Source organism: Coregonus lavaretus (genome assembly GCF_964263955.1).
Source record: "Coregonus lavaretus genome assembly, chromosome: 5".
NCBI classification, from domain to species: Eukaryota; Metazoa; Chordata; class Actinopteri; order Salmoniformes; family Salmonidae; genus Coregonus; species Coregonus lavaretus.
In genome coordinates, this window is record NC_139992.1 from 22,483,485 (window position 1) to 22,507,618 (window position 24,134).

Sequence of the window (24,134 nt, forward strand, 5' to 3'; positions counted from 1 at the left end):
TCCTTAGTTGCCCTGGCTGTGTGTTTCGGGTCGTTGTCATGCTGGAAGACCCAGCCACGACCCATCTTCAATGCTCTTACTGAGGGAAGGAGGTTGTTGGCCAAGATCTCGCGATACATGGCCCCATCCATCCTCCCCTCAATAAGGTGCAGTCGTCCTGTCCCCTTTGCAGAAAAGCATCCCCAAAGAATGATGTTTCCACCTCCATGCTTCACGGTTGGGATGGTGTTCTTGGGGTTGTACTCATCCTTCTTCTTCCTCCAAACACGGCGAGTGGAGTTTAGACCAAAAAGCTCTATTTTTGTCTCATCAGACCACATGACCTTCTCCCATTCCTCCTCTGGATCATCCAGATGGTCATTGGCAAACTTCAGACGGGCCTGGACATGCGCTGGCTTTAGCAGGGGGACCTTGCGTGCGCTGCAGGATTTTAGTCCATGACGGCGTAATGTGTTACTAATGGTTTTCTTTGAGACTGTGGTCCCAGCTCTCTTCAGGTCATTGACCAGGTCCTGCCGTGTAGTTCTGGGCTGATCCCTCACCTTCCTCATGATCATTGATGCCCCACGAGGTGAGATCTTGCATGGAACCCCAGGCCGAGGGTGATTGACCATCATCTTGAACTTCTTCCATTTTCTAATAATTGCGCCAACAGTTGTTGCCTTCTCACCAAGCTGCTTGCCTATTGTCCTGTAGCCCATCCCAGCCTTGTGCAGGTCTACAATTTTATCCCTGATGTCCTTACACAGCTCTCTGGTCTTGGTCATTGTGGAGAGGTTTGAGTCTGTTTGATTGAGTGTGTGGACAGGTGTCTTTTATACAGGTAACGAGTTCAAACAGGTGCAGTTAATACAGGTAATGAGTGGAGAACAGGAGGGCTTCTTAAAGAAAAACTAACAGGTCTGTGAGAGCCGGAATCTTACTGGTTGGTAGGTGATCAAATACTTATTTCATGCAATAAAATGCAAATTAATTACTTAAAAATCATACAATGTGATTTTCTGGATTTTTGTTTTAGATTCCGTCTCTCACAGTTGAAGTGTACCTATCATACAAATTACAGACCTCTACATGCTTTGTAAGTAGGAAAACCTGCAAAATCGGCAGTGTATCAAATACTTGTTCTCCCCACTGTAAATCACATATTATTGAAATTGAATGAAGTGAAGTGAACCTCTGTGTTGAGCTTCAGGATGCGGTCTCCCAGGTCCATCTGAGTGAAGCTCTCGTCTGCAGCGATGGTGTCGATCTTGGTGTACTGGGAGGGTTTGAACTTGACCCCGTGGGACTCGTCTGTCTCGTAGTAGAAAAGGTTGAAGGTCTCCTTGCAGGTCCCAGACACCCAAGGGATGGAGTTACAGTCTCTCAGAGTGAACCGCAGCTCCACATACACCTTGGATAAATAATAAACACAGTAAAGTACAGTAGCTGATGTATTATTCAAAGCCACTTACAGGAAATACAATTGGTTAGTATATGTGGCCCTTGCGGGAATTGAAACCACAAACCAGGTGTTACCAGCACCATGCTCCAACCTACTGAGCCATCTATCAGAACCCCAACCCACCTTCTGTGCGGCCTGGCGGAAGATCCAGTTGGAGCGTAGCCAGTTGTTCTGGTTGGGTTCCATCACGTGACACACCTGGAAGGTATGGATGGGACGGTTGTGTTCATCCATCTCTGTTATAGCATCCCACTGGAGAGAGGAGAGGAGGAGGAGAGATGAGAGGAGGAGGAGAGGAAAAAAAGTACTGTTAGTGAGCTGCTAAAATACTCAAACCTATAGATATATCGCGAAAAGCTGTCCAACGTTAGAAAGTAGAAGGGAAAGGAACAGGACCGTTACTAAACCGATAATAACTGTCTCTAACCACCTGTACCCCAGCTCTGTGACTCCCAGGTCATATGACGAGGGTGAAAGCTCTGTAAGTGCTTCATGAGGTCAGCAGGTCACCTGCCTCTGTGTTGTTAGAATTGAAATCTAATGGAGATGTTTAGCCCCAACCCTTTGGCTCTACCCTCTATTACACTGACACGCACCAACAGGGAGTGTGTGTGTGTGTGTGTGTGTGTGTGTGTGTGACGGCTGTAGAGTGACCCTGGACCACCTATCACCAAGCTCCCAGAATCAAATTACCTGCTGAGGAAAATGGTTTTAAATCAGCTCAACAACAACATAACAGCTGCCCTTCCGTCTAGACACAACAATCAACAATGTGGCTGATGTGACTCTGACCTCCGTATGCACATTGACCTCCACATACTCGTTGTCCTTGGGCAGGTCATCTCACTCAATAGTGTTGCATAAATATAAGTAGTATTTGCATGGAATAGATGGTCTAGTGTCACTCCCAACCCGGTCTCCTCAACCAACAAAGGCTTTATATTGGTGTCTAATGTCTAATAAATTCAAAACACAGCAGTACCAAGTATAGAGAAGAAAAACACCCTCTTCTTCTCTCCTCAACTCACTCTGTCACCCCATCTCTCTTCTCTCTCTCCCTTCCTCCTCACTCCTCCCTCCCCTCATCTATCCAGTCTAATTAATAAGTGAGAAGAACAGAAGCTCTTTATTAGCAAACAGACTGTGTAGAGTTGGGGAAAGAGGACACTAATTTGAGCCAATTATTTCAGTGATAATAAGCAGTATTGTACTTATCTAAACACTACCTCCCAACACGAGAACAGTAATCAAATCCTAATGTTTAGTTTCACAGAGTCATTATCCTTTTTAATGACATATTTTAATTCAATCAAAAAGACGACACGTTTTAATATATTTCTCCCTCAAGGTGTCACAGTAATCATAACTTAATTAAAACAAATTGATTTAGATTAAGTATTATATTGCCTAATATGCATCATGTGGTATAGTGCTGCGGTGAATGCTAATAGGATCCCAACACACCCATCTACAACTGTGGGTTTGCTTCAGCCAAATCCTACATACAGATGTCGAAATATCAAATATTATTTCAGAACTAAGAATTACATCAGTGATATAAAGTGCATTCGGAAAGTATTCAGACCCCTTGACTTTTTCCACGTTGTTACCTTACAGCCTTAATCTAAAATTGATTAAATTGTTGCTTTTCCTCGTCAATCTACACACAATACCCCATAATGACAAAGGAAAAACTGGTTTTTAGAAATGTTTACAAATAATAAAAGGAAATATCACATTTACAGTTGAAGTCGGAAGTTTACATACACTTAGGTTGGAGTCATTTAAAGTCATTTTTTCAACCCCTCCACACATTTCTTGTTAACAAACTATAGTTTTGGCAAGTCGGTTAGAACATCTACTTTGTGCATGACAAAAGTATTTTTTTCAACAATTGTTTACAGACAGATTATTTCACTTATAATTCACTGTATCACAATTCCAGTGGGTCTAAGTTGACTGTGCCTTTAAACAGCTTGGAAAATTCCAGAAAATGATGTCATGGCTTTAAAAGCTTCTGATAGGCTAATTGACATCATTTGAGTCAATTGGAGGTGTACCTGTGGATGTATTTCTAGGCCTACCTTCAAACTCAGTGCCTCTTTGCTTGACATCATGGGAAAATCAAAATAAATCATCCAAGACCTCAGAACAAAAATTGTAGACCTCCACAAGTCTGGTTCATCCTTGGGAGCAATTTCCAAACGCCTGAAGGTACCACGTTCACCTGTACAAACAGTAGTACGCAAGTATAAACACCATGGGACCACGCAGCCGTCATACCGCTCAGGAAGGAGACGTGTTCTGTCTCCAAGAGATGAACGTACTTTGGTGCGAAAAGTGCAAATCAATCCCAGAACAGCAAAGGACCTTGTGAAGATGCTGGAGGAAACAGGTACAAAAGTATCTATATCCACAGTCAAATGAGTCCCTATATCGACATAACCTGAAAGGCCGCTCAGCAAGGAAGAAGCCAATGCTCCAAAACCGTTATAAAAAAGCCAGACTACGGTTTGCAACTGCACATGGGGACAAAGATCGTACTTTTTGGAGAAATGTCCTCTGGTCTGCTGAAACAAAAATAGAACTGTTTGGCCATAATGACCATCGTTATGTTTGGAGGAAAAAGAGGGTACTTGCAAGCCGAAGAACACCATCCCAACCGTGAAGCACGGGGGTGGCAGCATCATGCTGTGGGGGTGCTTTGCTGCAGGAGGGACTGGTGCACTTCACAAAATAGATGGCATCATGAGGAAGGAAAAATATGTGGATATATTGAAGCAACATCTCAAGACATCAGTCAGGAAGTTAAAGCTTGGTCGCAAATGGGTCTTCCAAATGGACAAGCATACTTCCAAAGTTGTGGCAAAATGGCTTAAGGACAACAAAGTCAAGTCACAAAGCCCTGACCTCAATCCTATAGAACATTTGTGGGCAGAACTGAAAAAGCGTGTGCGTGCAAGGAGGCCTACAAACCTGACTCAGTTACACCAACTCTGTCAGGAGGAATGGGCCAAAATTCACCCACCTTATTGTGGGAAGCTTGTGGAAGGCTACCCGAAACGTTTCACCCAAGTTAAACAAATTAAAGGCAATGCTACCAAATACTAATTGAGTGTATGTAAACTTCTGACCCACTGGGAATGTGATGAAATAAATAAAAGCTGAAATAAATCAATCTCTCTACTATTATTCTGACATTTCACATTCTTAAAATAAAGTGGTGATCCTAACTGACTTAAGACAAGGAACTTTTACTAGGACTAAATGTCAGGAATTGTGAAAAACTGAGTTTAAATGTATTTGGCTAAGGTGTATGTAAACTTCCGACTTCAACTGTACATAGGTATTCAGACCCTTTACTCAGTACTTTGTTGAAGCACCTTTGGCAGCGATTACAGACTCAAGTATTCTTGGGTATGACGCTACAAGCTTGGCACACCTGTATTTGGGGAGTTTCTCCCATTCTTCTCTGCAGATCCTCTCAAGCTCTGTCAGGTTGGATGGGGACCGTCGCTGCAAAGCTATTTTCAGGTCTCTCCAGAGATGTTCGATCGGGTTCAAGTCCGGGCTCTGGCTGGGCCACTCAAGGACATTCAGAGACTTGTCTCGAAGCCACTCCTGCATTGTCTTGGCTGTGTGCTTAGGGTCGTTATCCTGTTGGAAGGTGAACCTTCACCCCAGTCTGAAATCCTGAGCACGCAAGAGCAGATTTTCATCAAGGATCTCGCTGTACTTGCTCTGTTAATCTTTTCCTCGATCCTGACTAGTCTCCCAGTCCCCACCGCTGAAAAACATCCCCACAGCAATTCCTTCGACCTCATGGATTGGTTTTTGCTCTGACATGCACTGTCAACAGTGGGACCTTATATAGACAGGTGTGTGCCTTTCCAAATCATGTCCAATCAATTGAATTTACCACAGGTGGACTCCAATAAAGTTGCAGAAACATCTCAATAATGATCAATGGAAATAGGATGCACCTGAGCTCAATTTCGAGTCTGATAGCAAAGGGTCTGAATACTTATGTAAAACATTTATTTTTTATAAATTTGCAAGAATTTCTAAAAACGTGTTTACGCTTTGTCATTATGGGGTAGTGTGTGAAGATTGATGAGGGAAAACATTTACTTAATCAATTTTAGTATAAGGCTAACGTAACAAAATGTGGAAAAAGGGAAGGGGTCTTAATACTTTCCGAATGCACTGTAAATGGACTGACATTTCTGTCCACTTCTTACTTTATGAAATTAAATAAAGCGATACGGTCAGAAAGCATAAAAGCTGTGACACACTTATTGATCATGCAGTGTAGTTTTCCTAAACCACCACAGATGCAGAGTCAGGTATGAAAATGCTTTATATCCTCGCCAGTTGTATAGTGGGTGATCATTACAACACCTTGAACAGGTATATACACTGAGTGTACAAAACATTAAGAACGCTTGCTCTTTCCATGACAGACTGACCAGGTGAATCCAGGTGAAAGCTATGATCCCTTATTGATGTTACTTTTTAAATCCACTTCAATCAGTGTAGATGAAGCGGAGGGGAAAGGTTAAAGAAGGATTTTTAAGCCTTGAGCCAATTCAAACATGGATTGTGTATGTGCGCCGTTGAGGGTGAATGGGGAACACAAAATATTTAAGTGCCTTTGAACGGGGTATGGAATGTAGGTGCCAGGCACACCGGTTTGAGTGTGTCAAGAACTGCAACGCTGCTGGGTTTTCACGCTCATCAGTTTCCCATGTGTATCAAAAATGGTCTACCACCCAAAGAACATCCAGCTAATTTGACACAACTGTGGGAAGCATTGGAGTCAACATGGGCCAGCATCCCTGTTGAACGCTTTCGACACCTTGTAGAGTCCATGCCCCGGTGAATTGAGGATGTTCTGAGGAAAAAAGTAGACTCCTGTATCAGCAGCATCCGTTACAAACCCTCCTCATCCCCAAAGGTATCTCTTCAAAGACTCTTACATAAACTCCCTCACTCCAGCTTAGAAAAGCTAAAGGAGCTTGAGATAGTTAGTCTCTGTAAGGCCAGAGATAGATACCCTGGGCTGGTCTTAGAATACAGCTCTCTACGGAGACACCAGTGTGTGTGTGTCTGTGTGTACAGACTGTGTGTATGTTAGTGTGTGTGTGTGTGTGTGTGTGTGTGTGTGTATGTGTGTGAGAGAGTGGTGTGTGTGACTGCTGACGCGTGTATGGGGGATAGAGTGACAGGGCCTGAATGATGCTGAGCCCTGTGGTGGTGGTGTATGTGACTGTGTGTGCCTCCTAAGGCGTCTGTCCTCTGGGTGGTACCCCTGCCATCTCTCAGTGACCCCAAAGCTGAGATGGACAAAGCAGTGGGCCCCCAGTGGCCCCTCACAGCCCTCTATGGGGCCCCTGTCTCTCAAGCGCAGCCCTCCACACACAGAGCTTTGCTCTAAGAGGTCCTGTGTGGCCCTCCACACTCCACCCTGACACCTCAGAGACTCAGCTCTGTCTCTCAACACTGTACCCAGTCAGGGGGGAATGTTCACTTCAAACTTCAAACTAGCTACTTTTATTTCCCTGTGTCTGGGTCTTACCCGGGCTCCACGAGGGGGCAAAAGGGGGCTTAGCCCCCTCAGTTGAAACTTCTGCCCCCCTCAGTTGTAGTTTTATGTCCTTATATAAAAATAGCAAAAAAGTTAAAATGATTGAGTGATAGCTTGCCGCAAAATCTGTATCTCCGCTCTGCTGTCAGCACAATGGACAGAGCACGCCACGGTGTGTGTAGGGGGGCTATGGAAAGCCACTGGGGCACAGTTAGGCGGTAATTGCTGGCTTTTGGCTGATAAAATAAAATAAAAGTGGATAGGTAAAATTGTAGCCAACCATATTGTCCGGAGCTGCCCTGCTGCTGAGGAGAGAGCAAAAGCGAAAGCGAGAGAGGAGCCTTGGCCTGGCAGTGGGAATAAAAATAATGTATTTGTTGCATCGGTGCGGGCTGCACATTCATTCCCCTCATTAAAACGTCTTATTTTTTAGGAGGCTAAAACCATGATTTGGTCAAACAGTAAAGTACATTATCCTCATGATTCCTGTAATGAAAGTGTCTGCCTGCCTGCCCCTGTACCTGTTTTGCTGCGGCCTGCTGCTGTGTCAAGTGAGCTACAGTACTCTCTCCTTTCCCGGGGGAAAAACATGCTCCGGGAGAAAGAAAAGTGTTGTGATTGTATAACATTTTAAAATCCAATTGCTGGGACAACACAGCTATCCTGTTGTCACAGATGGTGAGAGGATGGTCTCAGCTTCCTATAGGTATACTTTTTATTTCTCAACTCTGAATTATGAGCTCAATAGCAACTATTTTACAAATATATTTGATATGGCTTTGAGATACGGAGTGCGCAAAATGCGCATTGGCCATTGCGAGTGCACAGGCCTCATTGGACAGCAGGCTACAACTGCAATGCTTTTTTTGACATTAAATTTACTGTTAGATGAATACATGGCTACAATGAGTGGGAATTATCTTTATCTTACTCAGGTGGTGAATTAGCCCCAAATAAATTAGCCTATGATATTAGAGCACATAAAGATGCAGGCAAATTAATCTCTATTGAACAAAAAAATAATCAGAACATTCTGGAGCCCTATTTTAACAGTAAAATATAACAACAATAGCATAATTGTCTACCCAAAATGCATGACAATCACTGGACTAGGTTGCACAATAAAATATTTAGAACCACAACATCACAAGATTATGAAATAACTTATTTCTTCAATACCATCTCAGTAGTCTATTACACGTTTTAATAAAAAGCACTGTGAATTTCATTATAAGATGATAGGAATACTCATTTTTTGTATTGCGTGATGCCACAAAAATTAATTTGTTGTGACCAAATCATGTGCTGGTGCCACCAACTGAAAATGAAAAAATGTGTGGCACCAGTGCCACCATGGGAAAATGTTTATCTGGAGCCCTGCTACAAGTGGAATGTCCTCCGTATAGAAAAGTTGTAATATTGTATTGGACAAAGATGAGAAGAATGTTGGCGCGGCCAAAGCAGGCTATTGTGCAACTCTCTATTCAGGTAGGATGCAATTTTGGAACTTTACTGTATACATTTGTTCGTATTTATAATCATTTGTTTTATCATTATTATTATTATTATTGTATATCATTGTTATTATTGTAGGCCTATTTACTAATCCAAATCAGATTTTTAAATATGCTAAACGTGTTTTGCTTCATTATGTTGAGACATTTTTGTTGGCTAAATTAAGTTTAGATTTTTAATTGTGTGCTCCGTATTTAGTTTAAGATTATAAGTAGGCCTGTTGTAAAATAAATATCATTAGCCTATTGCTGTCATTTGTTGGGTATGGCAGGCACTAGCCTTTCTTGGTAATTGCTGCAATATAGCCTATTCAAAACTTTTGTGAAGGTTTAAACCAGTCCTGTTGAGCCATTATCTTTGGCCAAATTAAGTTCCAACTTTAATGTTGTGTTTGCCGCAATATAATATCCTGCTGGTATTTTCCCTATAAACACAGTTTAGAAACTTTTGTGAAGGTTTGTGTGGTGTGGCTATTAGCCTATGGTATGAAGGCAGTGTGTACAGGCACTCCAAATGACTACGACAGTTGAACTTGAGGTGTGGAAGAATGTTTTAGGCCTACCAGAGTTACTCCTATAATCTAACAATATAATGCTTATCTTTACAACAAATATTAAAATCAAAAATGTACGAATTAGCCTCCTTCAATACGCCTATATCTGTATAGCAGACGGAGTAGCTTATCTGACAAGTATAAAGAAATTAATGTCGGTGTCGTAGCATGCCGCTGGCATATCTTTATCACTCTCACTCTGGGACTAGGCTCCTCCTTTATATATTTTTGTAAAAATATTAATACAGTGGTCGCCTAAGCCAATAGGCTATGCATGCAATGCCCTGATGCATATAGTGCTCAAATCTCCGACAGCTGAACCGTGAGGTGGACAATTATTGTTTTAGGAAAGTAAAAACCAATAAAACAATAGGCTATAAATGTGGCTCTTCTGAAAAGGTAAGAAAGGTTTTTATAAAAAATCTTGCTTTAATTTGTAGGGCGCTGTCCATGGTGCTGATAGAGCACAACCTGTCACTTCTTGGTCAAAACTATTTTAAGGAGAATTCAATATAATTTCAATGCAAGAACCCAAATGATGCACCTGGGTATAGCTACATATCAGTATGTTTGATAATAGAAATAGATACATTCTGTAATGGGTTTCTTGGTAGCCTATTGCTGTTTGTGGTTGTAAATGGAACTGTATGTATTGGAAACGTTTTCGAATTTGATTCACAGAAGTGTATTGTGCCATATCACAACATGTTGCTGAAGTCATGAGCGGCATTATTTTCCATGTTTGAAGCGGGCCTGTAGGCCTATTTATTTGGCAAGACAGCTGTGCATGGCTGCATCTCACTGTAGTAGGCAATGTTTTGGTTATTTAGATCCTAATGTAACTAGCCTAAATATAGATTGTGTCATGCCTTTATCGATCTGATATTTAGTTTACTATACCTACTACTTGGTACCGCTGTTTTGTTCTGTTCGCATTCATTCATTCGCATTTGCAGTTGGGTCGGTATTCTAAGCCAAACTGCTATTCAGTACTTTGTTTGCATGCAAGAATAACTAGGCTACTACTTTCAGCATTTAGTTTGCATTATATTGGTAAGACAGCTGTGTGTACAGCTACATTCACATAGGCTGTTTGTAATAGGTGAATTACCCTATGTATCTTGTAGCCTATATTCATTACCAAAACGGCCTTGCTTGAGTGTGTAAGGCGCTGTCCATTGTGCTGATACAGTGCAACAGAGATTGGCACGAAATCTGTAGCCTACCTGTTACTTCAAAAGCACTCAATGATCTTGGAGTCTCAGCATTTTAACGTTATGTTTATTGTGGTATAGCATGATATAAAGTAGGGTTGGGCGGTATCAAGATAATCATATCGTCATACTTTCCCTTCTCTCACCCCGGGATTTACGGTATTACAGGCTTATTACACAAGGAGCGCCAAAAAAAACGCAAAAAAGCCCATTGGGCGTCTATTACCAGAATGCTAACAAAATGTGTAATAGCACATTTCCATGGAGCCTGCTAGCTAAATATGCTAACGAGCACAAATGAAAATAAATGAATTGCAAATACAGGCAATCCAGCACATAAACTTATACATATCCTTGCCTGTGAAGCCCTTTTTGTACAAAGCAATGATGACGGCACGTGTTTCCTTGCAGGTAACCATGGTTAACAGAGGAAGAACAATGATTTCAAGCACCACCCTCCTTTTAAAGCTTCCAGTCTGTTATTCTAACTCAATCAGCATGACAGAGTCATCTCCAGCCTTGTCCTTGTCAACACTCTCACCTGTGTTAACGAGAGAATGATTACGGCAGTTGAACTTGAGGTGTAGAAGAATGTTTTAGGCCTACCAGAGTTACTCCTATAATCTAACAATATAATGCTTATCTTTACAACAAATATTAAAATCCTACTGATGGCGCCGGAGAAGATGGCTGCCGTTTTACAGCCCTCTAACCAATTGTACTATTATGTGTGTTTTTTCGTGTTATTTGTAATTTATTCTGTACATAATGTTTCTGCCATCGTCTCCTATAACCAAAAAGAGCTTCTGGATATCAGGACAGCGATTACTCACCTGGTATTGGACAAAGATTCTTTCTTCAACGAGGCGGCCGCGAAGGATATCCTACAGACACCCGACAAGGCCCAAATCCCCGTCATTCGCAGGAGAAAGAGACAGAGATATCGTGGACGTAGGTCAGGGTGCCTCGTAAGGATCCGACGGCGAGCGAGTAAACTGCCTCTTCCATCAATCCTATTAGCCAATCTTCAATCATTGGAAAATAAATTAGATGACCTACGATTACGCTTATCCTACCAACGGGACATTAAAACTGTAATATCTTATGTTTCACAGAGTCGTGGCTGAACGACGACATGGACAACATACAGCTAGCGGGCTACACGCTACATCGGCAGGATAGAACGGCTGACTCCGGTAAGACAAGGGGTGGCAGTCTGTTTATATTTGTAAACAACAGCTGGTGCACAAAATCAAATACTAAGGAAGTCTCAAGGTTTTGCTCGCCTGAGGTAGAGTACCTTATGATAAGCTGTAGACCACACTATTTACCAAGAGAGTTTTCATCTATATTTTTCATAGCGGTCTATTTACCACCACAAACCAATGCTGGCATTAAGATTGCACTCAATGAGCTGTATAAGGCCATAACTAAACAGGAAAATGCTCATCCAGAGGCAGCGTTCCTAGTGGCCGGGGACTTTAATGCAGGGAAACTTAAATCCGTTCGACCTAATTTCTACCAGCATGTTAAATGTGCAACCAGAGGAAAAAAAACTCTAGACCACCTTTACTCCACACACAGAGATGCATACAAAGCTCTCCCTCGCCCTCCATTTGGCAAATCCGACCATAACTCTATCCTCCTGATTCCAGGATTCTTCAGATAGCATTGAGGAGTACACCACATCAGTCACTGGCTTCATCAATAAGTGCATCGATGACGTCGTCCCCACAGTGACCGTACGTACATACCCCAACCAGAAGCCATGGATTACAGGCAACATCCACACTGAGCTAAAGGGTAGAGCTGCCGCTTTCAAGGAGCGGGACTCTAACCCGGACGCTTATAAGAAATCCCGCTATGCCCTCCGACGAACCATCAAACAGGCAAAGAGTCAATACAGGACTAAGATTGAATCGTACTACACCGGCTCTGATGCTCGTCGGATGTGGCAGGGCTTGAAAACTATTACAGACTACAAAGGGAAGCACAGCCGCGAGCTGCCCAGTGACACACGCCTACAAGACGGGCTAAACCACTTCTATGCTCGCTTCGAGGCAAGCAACACTGTAGCATGCATGAGAGCACCAGCTGTTCCGGATGACTATGTGATCACGCTCTCCGTAGCCGATGTGAGTAAGACTTTGAAGCAGGTCAACATTCACAAGGCCGCAGGGCCAGACGGATTACCAGGACGTGTACTCCGAGCATGTGCTGACCAACTGGCAAGTGTCTTCACCGACATTTTCAACATGTCCCTGACTGAGTCTGTAATACCAACATGTTTCAAGCAGACCACCATAGTCCCCGTGCCCAAGGACACTAAGATAACCTGCCTAAATGACTACCGACCCGTAGCACTGACGTCTGTAGCCATGAAGTGCTTTGAAAGGCTGGTCATGGCTCACATCAACACCATTATCCCAGAAACCCTAGACCCACTCCAATTTGTATACCGCCCCAACAGATCCACAGATGATGCAATCTCTATTGCACTCCACACTGCCCTTTCCCACCTGGACAAGAGGAACACCTACGTGAGAATGCTATTCATTGACTACAGCTCAGCGTTCAACACCATAGTGCCCTCAAAGCTCATCACTAAGCTAAGGATCCTGGGACTAAACACCTCCCTTTGCAACTGGATCCTGGACTTCCTGACGGGCCGCCCCCCAGGTGGTGAGGGTAGGTAACAACACATCCGCCACGCTGATCCTCAACACGGGGGACCCTCAGGGGTGCGTGCTCAGTCCCCTCCTGTACTCCCTGTTCACCCATGACTGCATGGCCAGGCACGACTCCAACACCATCATTAAGTTTGCCGACGACACAACAGTGGTAGGCCTGATCACCGACAACGATGAGACAGCCTATAGGGAGGAGGTCAGAGATCTGGCTGTGTGGTGCCAGGATAACAACCTCTCCCTCAACGTGACCAAGACAAAGGAGATGATTGTGGACTACAGGAAATAAAAGAGGACTGAGCACGCCCCCATTCTCATCGACGGAGCTGTAGTGGAACAGGTTGAGAGCTTCAAGTTCCTTGGTGTCTACATCACCAACAAACTATCATGGTCCAAACACACCAAGACAGTCGTGAAGAGGGCACGACAAAGCCTATTCCCCCTCAGAAGATTTGACATGGGTCCTCAGATCCTCAAAAAGTTATACAGCTGCACCATCGAGAGCATCCTGACTGGTTGCATCACCGCCTGGTATGGCAACTGCTCAGCCTCCGACCGCAAGGCACTACAGAGGGTAGTGCGTACGGCCCAGTACATCACTGGGGCCAAGCTTCCTGCCATCCAGGACCTCTATACCAGGCGATGTCAGAGGAAGGCCCTCAAAATTGTCAAAGACTCCAGCCACCCTAGTCATAATCTCAATTTGGTTGAGGTGGGGGGATTGTGGAGGCCAGGTCATCTGATGCAGCACTCAATCAGTCTCCTTCTTGGTAAAATAGCCCTTACACAGCCTTGAGGTGTGTTGGGTCATTGTCCTGTTGAAAAAACAAATGATAGTCCCACTAATCCCAAACCAGATGGGATGGCGTATCGCTGCAGAATGCTGTGGTAGCCATGCTGGTTAAGTGTGCCTTGAATTCTATATAAAATCACAGAGGGTGTCACTAGCAAAGCATCCCCACACCATAACACCTCCTCCTCCATGCTTTACGGTGGGAAATATACATGCGGAGATCCTCCGTTCACGCACACCGCGTCTTACAAAGACAAGGCGGTTGGAACCAAAAATCTCAGATTTGTGCTCCAGACCAAAGGACAAATTTCCACCAGTCTAATGTCCACTGCTCGTGTTTCTTGGCCCAAGCAAGTCTCTTTTTATTATTGGTGTCCTTTAGTAATGGTTTCTTTACAGCAATTCGACCATGAAGGCCCGATTCACACAGTCTCCTCTGAACAGTTGATGTTGAGATGTGTCTGTTACTTGAACTCTGTGAAGCTGCAATTTCTGAGGCTGATGAACTTCTCCTCTGCAGCAGATGTAACTATGGGTCTTCCATTGTGGCGGTCCTTATGAGAGCAAGTTTCATCATAGCGCTTTATGGTTTTTGCGACTGCACTTTCAAAGTTCTTGAAATGTTCCGTATTGACTGACCTTCATGTCTTAAAGTAATGATGGACTGTCGTTTCTCTTTGCTGTTTTGATATTGTTCTTGCCATAATATGGACTGTCACGCCCTGACTCAGGGGACTCGTATATGTTGAGTCAGGGTGTGTATATTCTTTGTTATGTAGTATTTTCTATGTGGGATCTAGTATGTTTAGTTCTATGTTGGCCGGTGTGGTTCCCAATCAGAGGCAGCTGTCGCTCATTGTCTCTGATTGGGGACCATACTTAGGCAGCCTATTGGCACTATTGAGTTGTGGGATCTTGTTCTGTGTAAGGTATGTTGTGTGTTCTACCTTGGACTTCACGTTTCCTTTGTTGTTTTGTCGTGTGTTTAATAGTTATAGTAAACATGTACGTATATCACGCTGCGCCTTGGTCTGACCCGTCATTCAACGAACATGACACAAATGAACTTTTAAGAAGGCACACCTGTTAATTGAAATACATTCCAGGTGACTACCTCATGAAGCTGGTTAAGAGAATGCCAAGAGTGTGCAAAGCTGTCATCAAGGCAAAGGGTGGCTATTTGAAGAATCTCAAATATAAAATATATTTGATTTGTTTAACACTTTTTTGGTTACTACATGATTATCTTGCTGCGTTTTGTAAACGCAGATCTAAAATGCTTCTTATTGTCATTTCTGCTCAGCATTTTGTGCTTCATTTGCACTTCTAAACTTGGATTGAGAATTCACGAACAGGCATTCTATCAGCAGACAGCACTCTGACTGATGTGTAACTGATTGATGTATAGAGAGGCAGGTAGCCTAGCGGTTAGGAGTGTTGGGTTAGCAACCGAAAGGTCGCTGGTTCAAATCCCCAAGCCGACTAGGTGAAAAATCTGTCGATATGCCCTTGAGCAAGGCACTTAACTATAATTGCTCATGTAAGTCGCTCTGGATAAGAGCGTCTGCTAAATGACTAAAATGTAGCTACTTTTCTCGGTGTAGCCAGCCTATTTTCTCCAGTAAAATGCAAGATTAACTTTAAGCAAAACATTAGGAAATGTAGCTGGCTACATTATTTCTATGATAGGCCTAAACATTAGAAATATGTAAAAAAAAATACCTTGCTTTTTCATTGTAAGCTCATTTACTTGTGTGGCTGCCAGCCAAATAGCGTTGCGCTTCTGTTGTCATCTGATGAAATGTTATCTATTTCTACTAATGTATTTTCTGTGAAGGAAAACTATAGTTGCAGGTCCCTGATCACTCTAATGAAGCAAAAAAACACTATTGACTTTCAATATAAAATGCGACCTGTCAATACACAGCTGAACTCACCTGCCCCATTCTCCCGTTGTGCTATTTACAAACAAACACATGACTGGCTCAACTTTTCTGGGGAACTAAGTAAGGTTCATAATGTAAAAAAAGGTGAAAGGTGAAATGAAGAAAGTGATCAGCTTTATCTCCTAACGCATTGCACAAGTTGACTGCAGATATTTACTTAAAAAATTGCTACAAATATTAAAATGTACTGAAAAACTTCAAAGAAATAGTTTCAACAGCATTTACGGTATTGAAATACCATCCCATGGCTATTTTCAAATACTCCGGGATACGGTATATATGGTATACTGCCCAAGCCTAACAAAGTGCCTTCAGAATGTATTCACACTACTTGACTTTTTCCACATTTTGTTGTGTTACAGCCTAAGTTTAAAATTGATTAAATTGCGATTTTTTGTCACTGGCCTACACACAGTGAATTTCAAACACATATCCAACCACAAAGACCAGGGAGGTTTTCCAAAGCCTCGCAAAGAAGTGCACCTATTGGTAGATTGGTAAAAAAAAAGCTGACATTGAATATACCTTTGAGCATGGTGTGAAGTTATTCACTACACTTTGGATGGTGTATCAATACACCCAGCCACTACAAAGAAACAGGCATCCTTCCTAACTCAGTTGCCAGAGAGGAAGGAAACCGCTCAGGGATTTCACCATGATGTGGAAAATGTCAAGGGCTATGAATACTTTCTGAAGGCACTGTAAGCAGAATTCAATTTAACTCCAATGCAAGAACCCCCCCCCCCCCAAAAAAAAAAATGGTGCCCCCTCGCCGATTTCAATTGCCCCCTTAGTCTTGATGCCGGGTCTGCTCTGGGTGGGTGATACACTTGATTTTGTCAGGCTGGGGAGCTGTGTTTGGTAGTGGACTGCTGTGAGCCCTTTTCAGCTGAGCGAGAGGAAATAGCATCTGTAATGGAGTGTGTGTTGTTTCAGGAAATTGTTCTGTTTAGCTGTGTGTTGTCGCGTTCAGACTGATATAGCTCTAAGCAAAGGCCTGAGCAGGGGCAGAGTTTTGTGCCAACCTTGAGGCAGACCGACTATAACATGTTTCCAATTAGCTATCAGATCACAGGCTGATTCAATACCTGTTAGGTCCGTGAAATAACTGGTGCTCTGGCTAAAATCAACACAGCGACAGAGCGATGGTGTGATGTGTCCACCGGTTCTGGGAGGGAGAGGTAGATGGCCAGGGAGAGAGAGGGAGGAAGAAAAAGAGAGAGAGAGAGAGAGAGAGAGAGAGCAGATAGAGGGCAAGCCAGGGAGGCAGGGGGTGGATGTCAAATCCCATCAAAGAGATCTAAGAACTCTGTGGGTATTCAGCAGTCTGCTGGTGTGTGTGTCTCTGTGTGTGTGTGTGTGTGTGTGTGTGTGTGATAAGCTGCGACAGCGCTAAAGACAGGATCCCTGCGGACACAGTAACCTGTGAGGGATGAGACTAAAAGGCCTCTGTGACAAAAACACCAGAGAGAGAGAGAGAGAGAAGAAGCAAAAGAGGGATATTTGTCTACAGCAGGAAAGTGTGAAGAGAGAGATTACTATAGAGAGCCTATACACTGAGCTGGAACAGTAAGAGAATACCCAACAGACGATCAGAAGGAAATAGCTTTCCAAACCATCCTCTGAACACTCTCTGAGCCCTGCTACACACCTTTAAAAAGGATGACAAATGATATCAGTTAATCTCAGAACGTTTACATTTCCTACAGTCTGAAAAAGACAAAAAGAGAATGTGTTTAAAAAACGGAAAAAACGAAGAAATATCTAAGTCTCTAAGGTCTTAGGATTTTGATAGTGTAAACGTTGAAGATTGTTTAGTTAAGCTCTTGTGTGTATGGTTCAATTGTTTGCTCCCTCTCAAATTGAGCACAATGAGACTCTTAGGTCCACACTAATCTCTTGTGGACAGACTAAGTAAATATAAATGGTACCGTAGATCTGTCGTGATACAACAGGATGCATGAGATAACGAGCAGAATTAGATCCGGTGCTTCGGACAAATCACAATTTTGAAGGTGTTAGCATCTTTCGAATTTTGGAAGGGGAGGGGACATTCAGCCAGTAACTTGTAAAGACAGAGGGTGGAGCTCTTCATTCCGGTTCGGATCCTCATTTTATCTCTTCTCTTATACGGATTCAGAACTTAAAGATATTCTCCGGTACTTTTGTATACTTTTTAGCCAGTAGTTCTGAAAGTAGCACCCACGAACCAAAAGTGGTCCCTGAAAATTGCGTACTACAACACAAATGTGCACCACGTCATTGCTCTCTCACACACTCTACTGCGTGTGCATCTTGCTAGCTGTCACTCAAATGGGTATCGGCTGAAGCTCATTGGCTGAAACTCTAATTGCTAGGGGGCTGGCCCACGTGGGGGGAAATGTAGAGAAAATGAAGCTGCACATATTCCAGAAAACAGTCGCTTTCGTAGCTAATTGAGGTAAAACAGTAATTCTGCTAAAAGATTATGCATGTATGAACAACACATTGACACATCCAGGCCAAAGCAGGAGGTTTGAAAATTACTTACTAGTCCCCAAAGTACTGGAGCATGTTTTTAATCAAGCATCTGAACAACTATGCAAGACTTTAGTTCTGGGTTAACCAAGATTAGGTCCACACTAGTATGGTTCTGAATTTTAAGTGTCCAAAAAGCAGAGTAAAATCTCAAACAGTCTCTGAGCCTGACGTGGCTGTCCAAAGCCAGTCTTAGCATACATAATTGAAAGTGGTCATGAAGACTGGAGGATTGATTTCTCTGTGAGATGAAGCTCATTCCAGCCCCTCTCTGAAAGAGAGCCAGTCCTTTACAGCCTTCCTCCCACCCGCTCGCCCAGGGGTGAACTACTGCTATTAAAGATCCTGTACTGTAGGTCTGACTGGGGCTCAGTGTGGCTAGAGAGAGAACTACTTTTAACTGCCCTCATCCCCTGACTCCCTGACACGGAGAATTGGAAATTAAACATTTAGATTGTAACCCATCAGAACAGGGGTTGTAAAGTAGGAGTTTTATATCCCATTTAAAAAGTTACATCTCCTGTCTGGCTGAGTTAGGTTCATCATTCCCCGTAAGAGGTGGTAGTGGAACGACTGGGACAGGCGTGTGTGTGTGTGTGTGTGAGTGCCTCTCTTATAGTATTATGTTTTTATCCTGTATGCATCTTTTTGAGTCATAACTTTGCTTTGAGTCATTGTGAGTCGCATCCCAGACGGAGCATCCATTATGACTATAAATTAGATATCACACACACACACACACACACACACACACACACACACACACACACACACACACACACACACACACACACACACACACACACACACACACTAATTGGAGAGGTAGTGTATTAGTGAATAGCATCAGACCACAGAGTGTCTGTGTGTGTTATTTGGTGTCCAGTGAGAGGGAGAAAGCAGATGCTACAAGGAGGAATTTATCCACTGTGTGTGTGTCTGTGTGTGTTTGTTTGTGATATCTAATCTATAATCATAATGGATGTTCCGTCTGGAGTATGGACTGAACTCATCTACTGACAGACTCTTCCTAGTCATAAACAGCCTGCTGTAGCTTAGTTAACACAATACAGGCCACAGGCTGCCTGGGATACAGGCTGGGATACAGGCGGCTAGGACAATACACACTGGCTGGCTGAGGAGAGGTAGGGTGAGGGGGCTGGCCCTGAATACTTATGGAGAGAGCTAATACATTCACTAGCCTACAGCCAAGTATCTTCACAAAGCCACTTGCAGTACATCCACTTGCAGTACATTTGTAAAGGTCCATTGCTATCAGGGTATAAGCTGATGGTTACAACGTGAAAGTTACCCACAAGATACATAACACCGATGTTTGAAGTTACATGACCTTTCCTCTCTAGACCATCACTAAAGGACTCTAAAAGGATTCAGAAAAGACCTGGCAGTGGCTCCGGAATTCATGATCACTGCATTACAGTGGATCCACATCTGACAGAATTTCTTCCGTTATGTCTTTAGTCTTCTACTGCCCCATCTATAGGCAAATGCACGCGCGCGCACACACACACGTTGTGAGCTGAGAGAGAGAGACTATAGCCTTGTCACAGGAGAGTTGGCTCAGCTCTTCACAGTTTAGCAGAGGAGCGGAGTTGACGGAAAGTTGAGCCTCAAACTTCAGAATGGCTGGGAGATGCGCGCGTGTGTGTGTGCATGTGCGTGTGACACACTGCGGCTGCCCTGCTGTAATAGATTGATTTACCTACAAACAACAATTCCTCCATGGCATAATCTCTGCTTTAATGACAGCTCGTTGTCTCTGAGCTCGCTCTCTCTATCCCCCTCCCTCTCTCTATCCCCCTCCCTCTCCCCCTCACTCTCTCTATCCCCCTCACTCTCGCTATCCCCCTCACTCTCGCTATCCCCCTCCCTCTCCCTCTCCCCCTCCCTCTCCCCCTCTCTCTATCCCCCTCCCTCTCTCTATTCAATTTCAATTTCAATTTAATGGCTTTATTAGCATGGGAAACATATGTTAACATTGCCAAAGCAAGTGAAGTAGATAGTAAACAAAAGTGAAATAAACAATAAATATTAACAGTAAACATTACACTCAGAAGTTCCAAAAGAATAAAATACATTTCAAATGTCATATTACGTATATATACAGTGTTGTAACAATGTGCAAATAGTTAAAGTACAAACGGGAAAATAAATAAACATAAATATGGGTTGCATTTACAATGGTGTTTGTTCTTCACTAGTTACCCCTTTCTTGTGGCAACAGGTCACAAATATTGCTGCTGTGATGGCACACTGTGTTTTTTCACCCAGTAGATAAGGGAGTTTTTCAAAATTGGGTTTGTTTTCGAATTCTTTGTGGATCTGTGTAATCTGAGGGAAATATGTGTCTCTAATATGGTCATACATTTGGCAGGAGGTTAGGAAGTGCAGCTCAGTTTCCACCTCATTTTGTGGGCAGTGTGCACATAGCCTGTCTTCTCTTGAGAGCCAGGTCTGCCTACGGCGGCCTTTCTCAATAGCAAGGCTATGCTCACTGAGTCTGTACATAGTCAAAGCTTTCCTTAAACTTGGGTCAGTCACAGTGGTCAGGTATTCTGCCACTGTGTATACATTTACATTTTACATTTTAGTCATTTAGCAGACGCTCTTATCCAGAGTGACTTACAGTTAGTGAGTGCATACATGTTTTTTTCTTTTCTTCTCATACTGGCCCCCCGTGGGAAACGAACCCACATCCCTGTCAATGCGCTAACGACCCCCCCCCCCCCCCACAGCTAGGGGAAACACTGAATATATTGGATAGATATTGTAATATGGTAGTAGGTAGTACCAGTACTAGTACTACTGGTAGTAGCTCCACCATATTGCTTCCTCCTATACTTTCTCCACAAGTCGGGAGTAGATGTTAGGGTCTAGGGGTATATATATATTACCAGTGTTTAGTATTCCAGGGTTTAGAGCCCACCCATGTGTTACAGCTGTTCTCCTGTAAATTATACAAACAAAACCCACTTCAATCAGACAATATTTCCAAGACATCCCTTTTATCTGGGTTGGTTGGTTGGTTGGTGTGAAGGATTTGGACAGAACACCTAGCCATTCTGATTAGGGCCAAATAGCATTCTAGTTTGCTCTGTTTTTTTGTTAATTCTTTCCAATGTGTCAAGTAATTCTCTTTGTGTTTTCTCATGATTTGGTTGGGTCTAATTGTGTTGTTGTTGTTGTCCTGGGGCTCTGTGGGGTCTGTTTGTGAACAGAGCCCCAGGACCAGCTTACTTAGGGGACTCTTCTCCAAGTTCATCTCTCTGTAGGTGATGGTTTGTTATGGAAGGTTTGGGAATCGCTTCCTTTTAAGTGGCTATAGAATTTAACGGCTCTTTTCTGGATTTTGATAATTAGCGGGTATCGGCCTAATTCTGTTCTGCATGCATTATTTGGTGTTTTTCATTGTACATGGAGGATATTTTTGCAGAATTCTGCATGCAGAGTCTCAATTTGGTGTTTGTCCCATTTTGTGAATTCTTGGTTGGTGAGCGGACCCCAGACCTCACAACCATAAAGGGCAATGGGTTCTATAACTGATTCAAGTATTTTTAGCCAGATCCTAATTGGTATGTCAAATTTTATGTTCCTTTTGATGGCATAGAAGGCCCTTCTTGCCTTGTCTCTCAGATCGTTCACAGCTTTGGAAGTGGAAGTTACCTGTGGCGTTGTGTTTTGGCCGAGGTATGTATAGTTTTTGTGTGCTCTAGGGCAACGGTGTCTAGATGGAATTTGTATTTGTGGTCCTGGCAACTGAACCTTTTTTGGAACACAATTACTTTTGTCTTACTGAAATTTACTGTAAGGGCCCAGGTCTGACAGAATCTGTGCAGAAGATCTAGGTGCTGCTGTAGGCCCTCCTTGGTTAGGGACAGAAGCACCAGATCATTAGCAAACAGTAGACATTTGACTTCAGATTCTAGTAGGGTGAGGCCGGGTGCTGCAGACTGTTCTAGTCCCTTCGCCAATTCGTTGATATATATGTTGAAGAGGGTGGGGCTTAAACTGCATCCCTGTCTCACCCCACGGCCCTGTGGAAAGACATGTGTTTTTTGCCAAATTTAACTGCACACTTGTTGTTTGTGTACATGGATTTTATAATGTCGTATGTTTTTCCCCCAACCCACTTTCCCTCTCTCTATCCCCTTCCCTCTCCCTCTCTCTATCCCCCTCCCGCTCCCTATCCCCCTCCCTCTCCCTCTCTCTATTCCCCTCCCTCTCTCTATCCCACCCAGTGTGTAACCTCAACCCAGGTAGGTTAAACAGACAGGTCTCCTTACAGACCTCTAGGCAGCCCTCTAACCTTATTTTATACTACTGTTTTTCCTTCTCAACCCTGTATTTTTCTGTTTTGGCTGGGTCAGGCCTGAAGGCTGATCATCCATCTTCCTCACCATGCTGTTACATTAACACACAAGCTCTCTGCTTCTAATAAGTCTGAATAACAACACTCACTGGGATAAACACTGGCTCTGCTAACGATGGAACTAACTTTTCATTTATTTAATTTATCTTATTGTAACATTAAAATGCAAGGTTATATTGTTCCCACTGTTTGCTATTTCTGCTAGCAGTTTTCTCAGTAAACACTAGCTATGTAACTGTAACACCAATGTATACTTTATGCCCCAAGGAGATACATTTCCCAGAAGAATATCAGATCAAAATACAAGGTGTAAAGTTAAAGTATTTTTTAGGATATGTTTTTACAGTGTGATATTAATCTCAGTTAACCCAGAACTAAAGTATTGTGTAATTGGTCAGATTCTCGATTAAGTTCTGGGTCCATACGTGTTAAGAGAAGAGATAGAATGAGGATCGGAACCGGAACGAAGAGCTCCATCCCCTCTCTTTGCAAGTTACGGGCAAGTCTATGGGCCAAATGTCCCCTCCCCTTCTGAAAATCGAAAGATACTAACCAATGACTAAACACCCAAGTGGAACTAATGCTGACAGATGGATGAAAAGTATTTTTACACTAGGGATCCTGAGGTCACCTTTGGCACTGTGAAGAAAGGACAAATGCCAAGAAAATATACAAAATACTAACTTCGCATTGTGTGTGGGTATGTGCATGCTTGTGAGTATGTGTGTGTGTGCAGTGTGTATGTGTCTGTGTGTGGGTTTGTGTGTGTGTCAGACAGCAGGGTCCAGTCGATGGACTCCCAGAGGAGGATGTTTGGTATGCTGGCGGCACTGATCTCCTCACAAGGCTCCGACAGGAAAAGGCTGTTTCTGTATGTTCCTAAATGGACATTTAAACATTAAGTTTGTGTGTTATAACCTCCTTTTAAAAATCCAATTGTTTTAGATCTTGTCATTAATCAGACTGGAAAATGATCCCTCTGTCTGCTCTGCTGTGTAGGGAGGTATCCATCACAGCAAAACAAACAGAAGGAATAAACACTGGTCCTCCATCTCCCCAACCCCCCACACACAGAACCCCAAACCCCCATCAGCCAGATCGATAGGAGCAAGTGGCCAGCTGTGAGCGAATGGAATCTAAAGAGCCTTTCATCTCAGCATCTATCACAGCCTTTGAGGATTCAGAGGGGCGGGACTCAGGTCCCATCAATCATCTGTCCTGTCTCTTAGAGTGAAGCCCCATTGGCTGATGGCCACTTATATCACTCTGTCCCCTTATACAGCCTCTGATTTAGGTCACTTTTTAGCATATCTGAAATGTGCATTGTGCATTATGTCTTCTGTTTGGTCTCTTCTTCCTGTACCAATATGGATGGTAGGATCGAGAAGAGAGAGATGCTACTCTCCTCCCACACTACAGTCAACACTCATCTGCTCCATTATAACTACAATAACAGCGTGAAGGAGAATGTTAATGCAGCCAAGCCCA

General features: G+C 43.2%; 1 protein-coding gene across 1 annotated transcript in view; it reads right to left on the reverse strand.

Moving 5' to 3' along the window:
* The window catches only part of epha6 (eph receptor A6), a 171,289-nt gene that overhangs the window by 120,251 nt on the left and 26,904 nt on the right, over positions 1-24,134 (reverse strand). Inside the window, exons 3-4 of the mRNA XM_084162398.1 lie at positions 1,568-1,696; positions 1,175-1,393 (exon numbers count right to left, since the gene is read on the reverse strand). Of these exons, the coding sequence (XP_084018524.1) occupies positions 1,175-1,393; positions 1,568-1,696 (348 nt within the window). The remainder of the gene's footprint in view (positions 1-1,174; positions 1,394-1,567; positions 1,697-24,134) is intronic.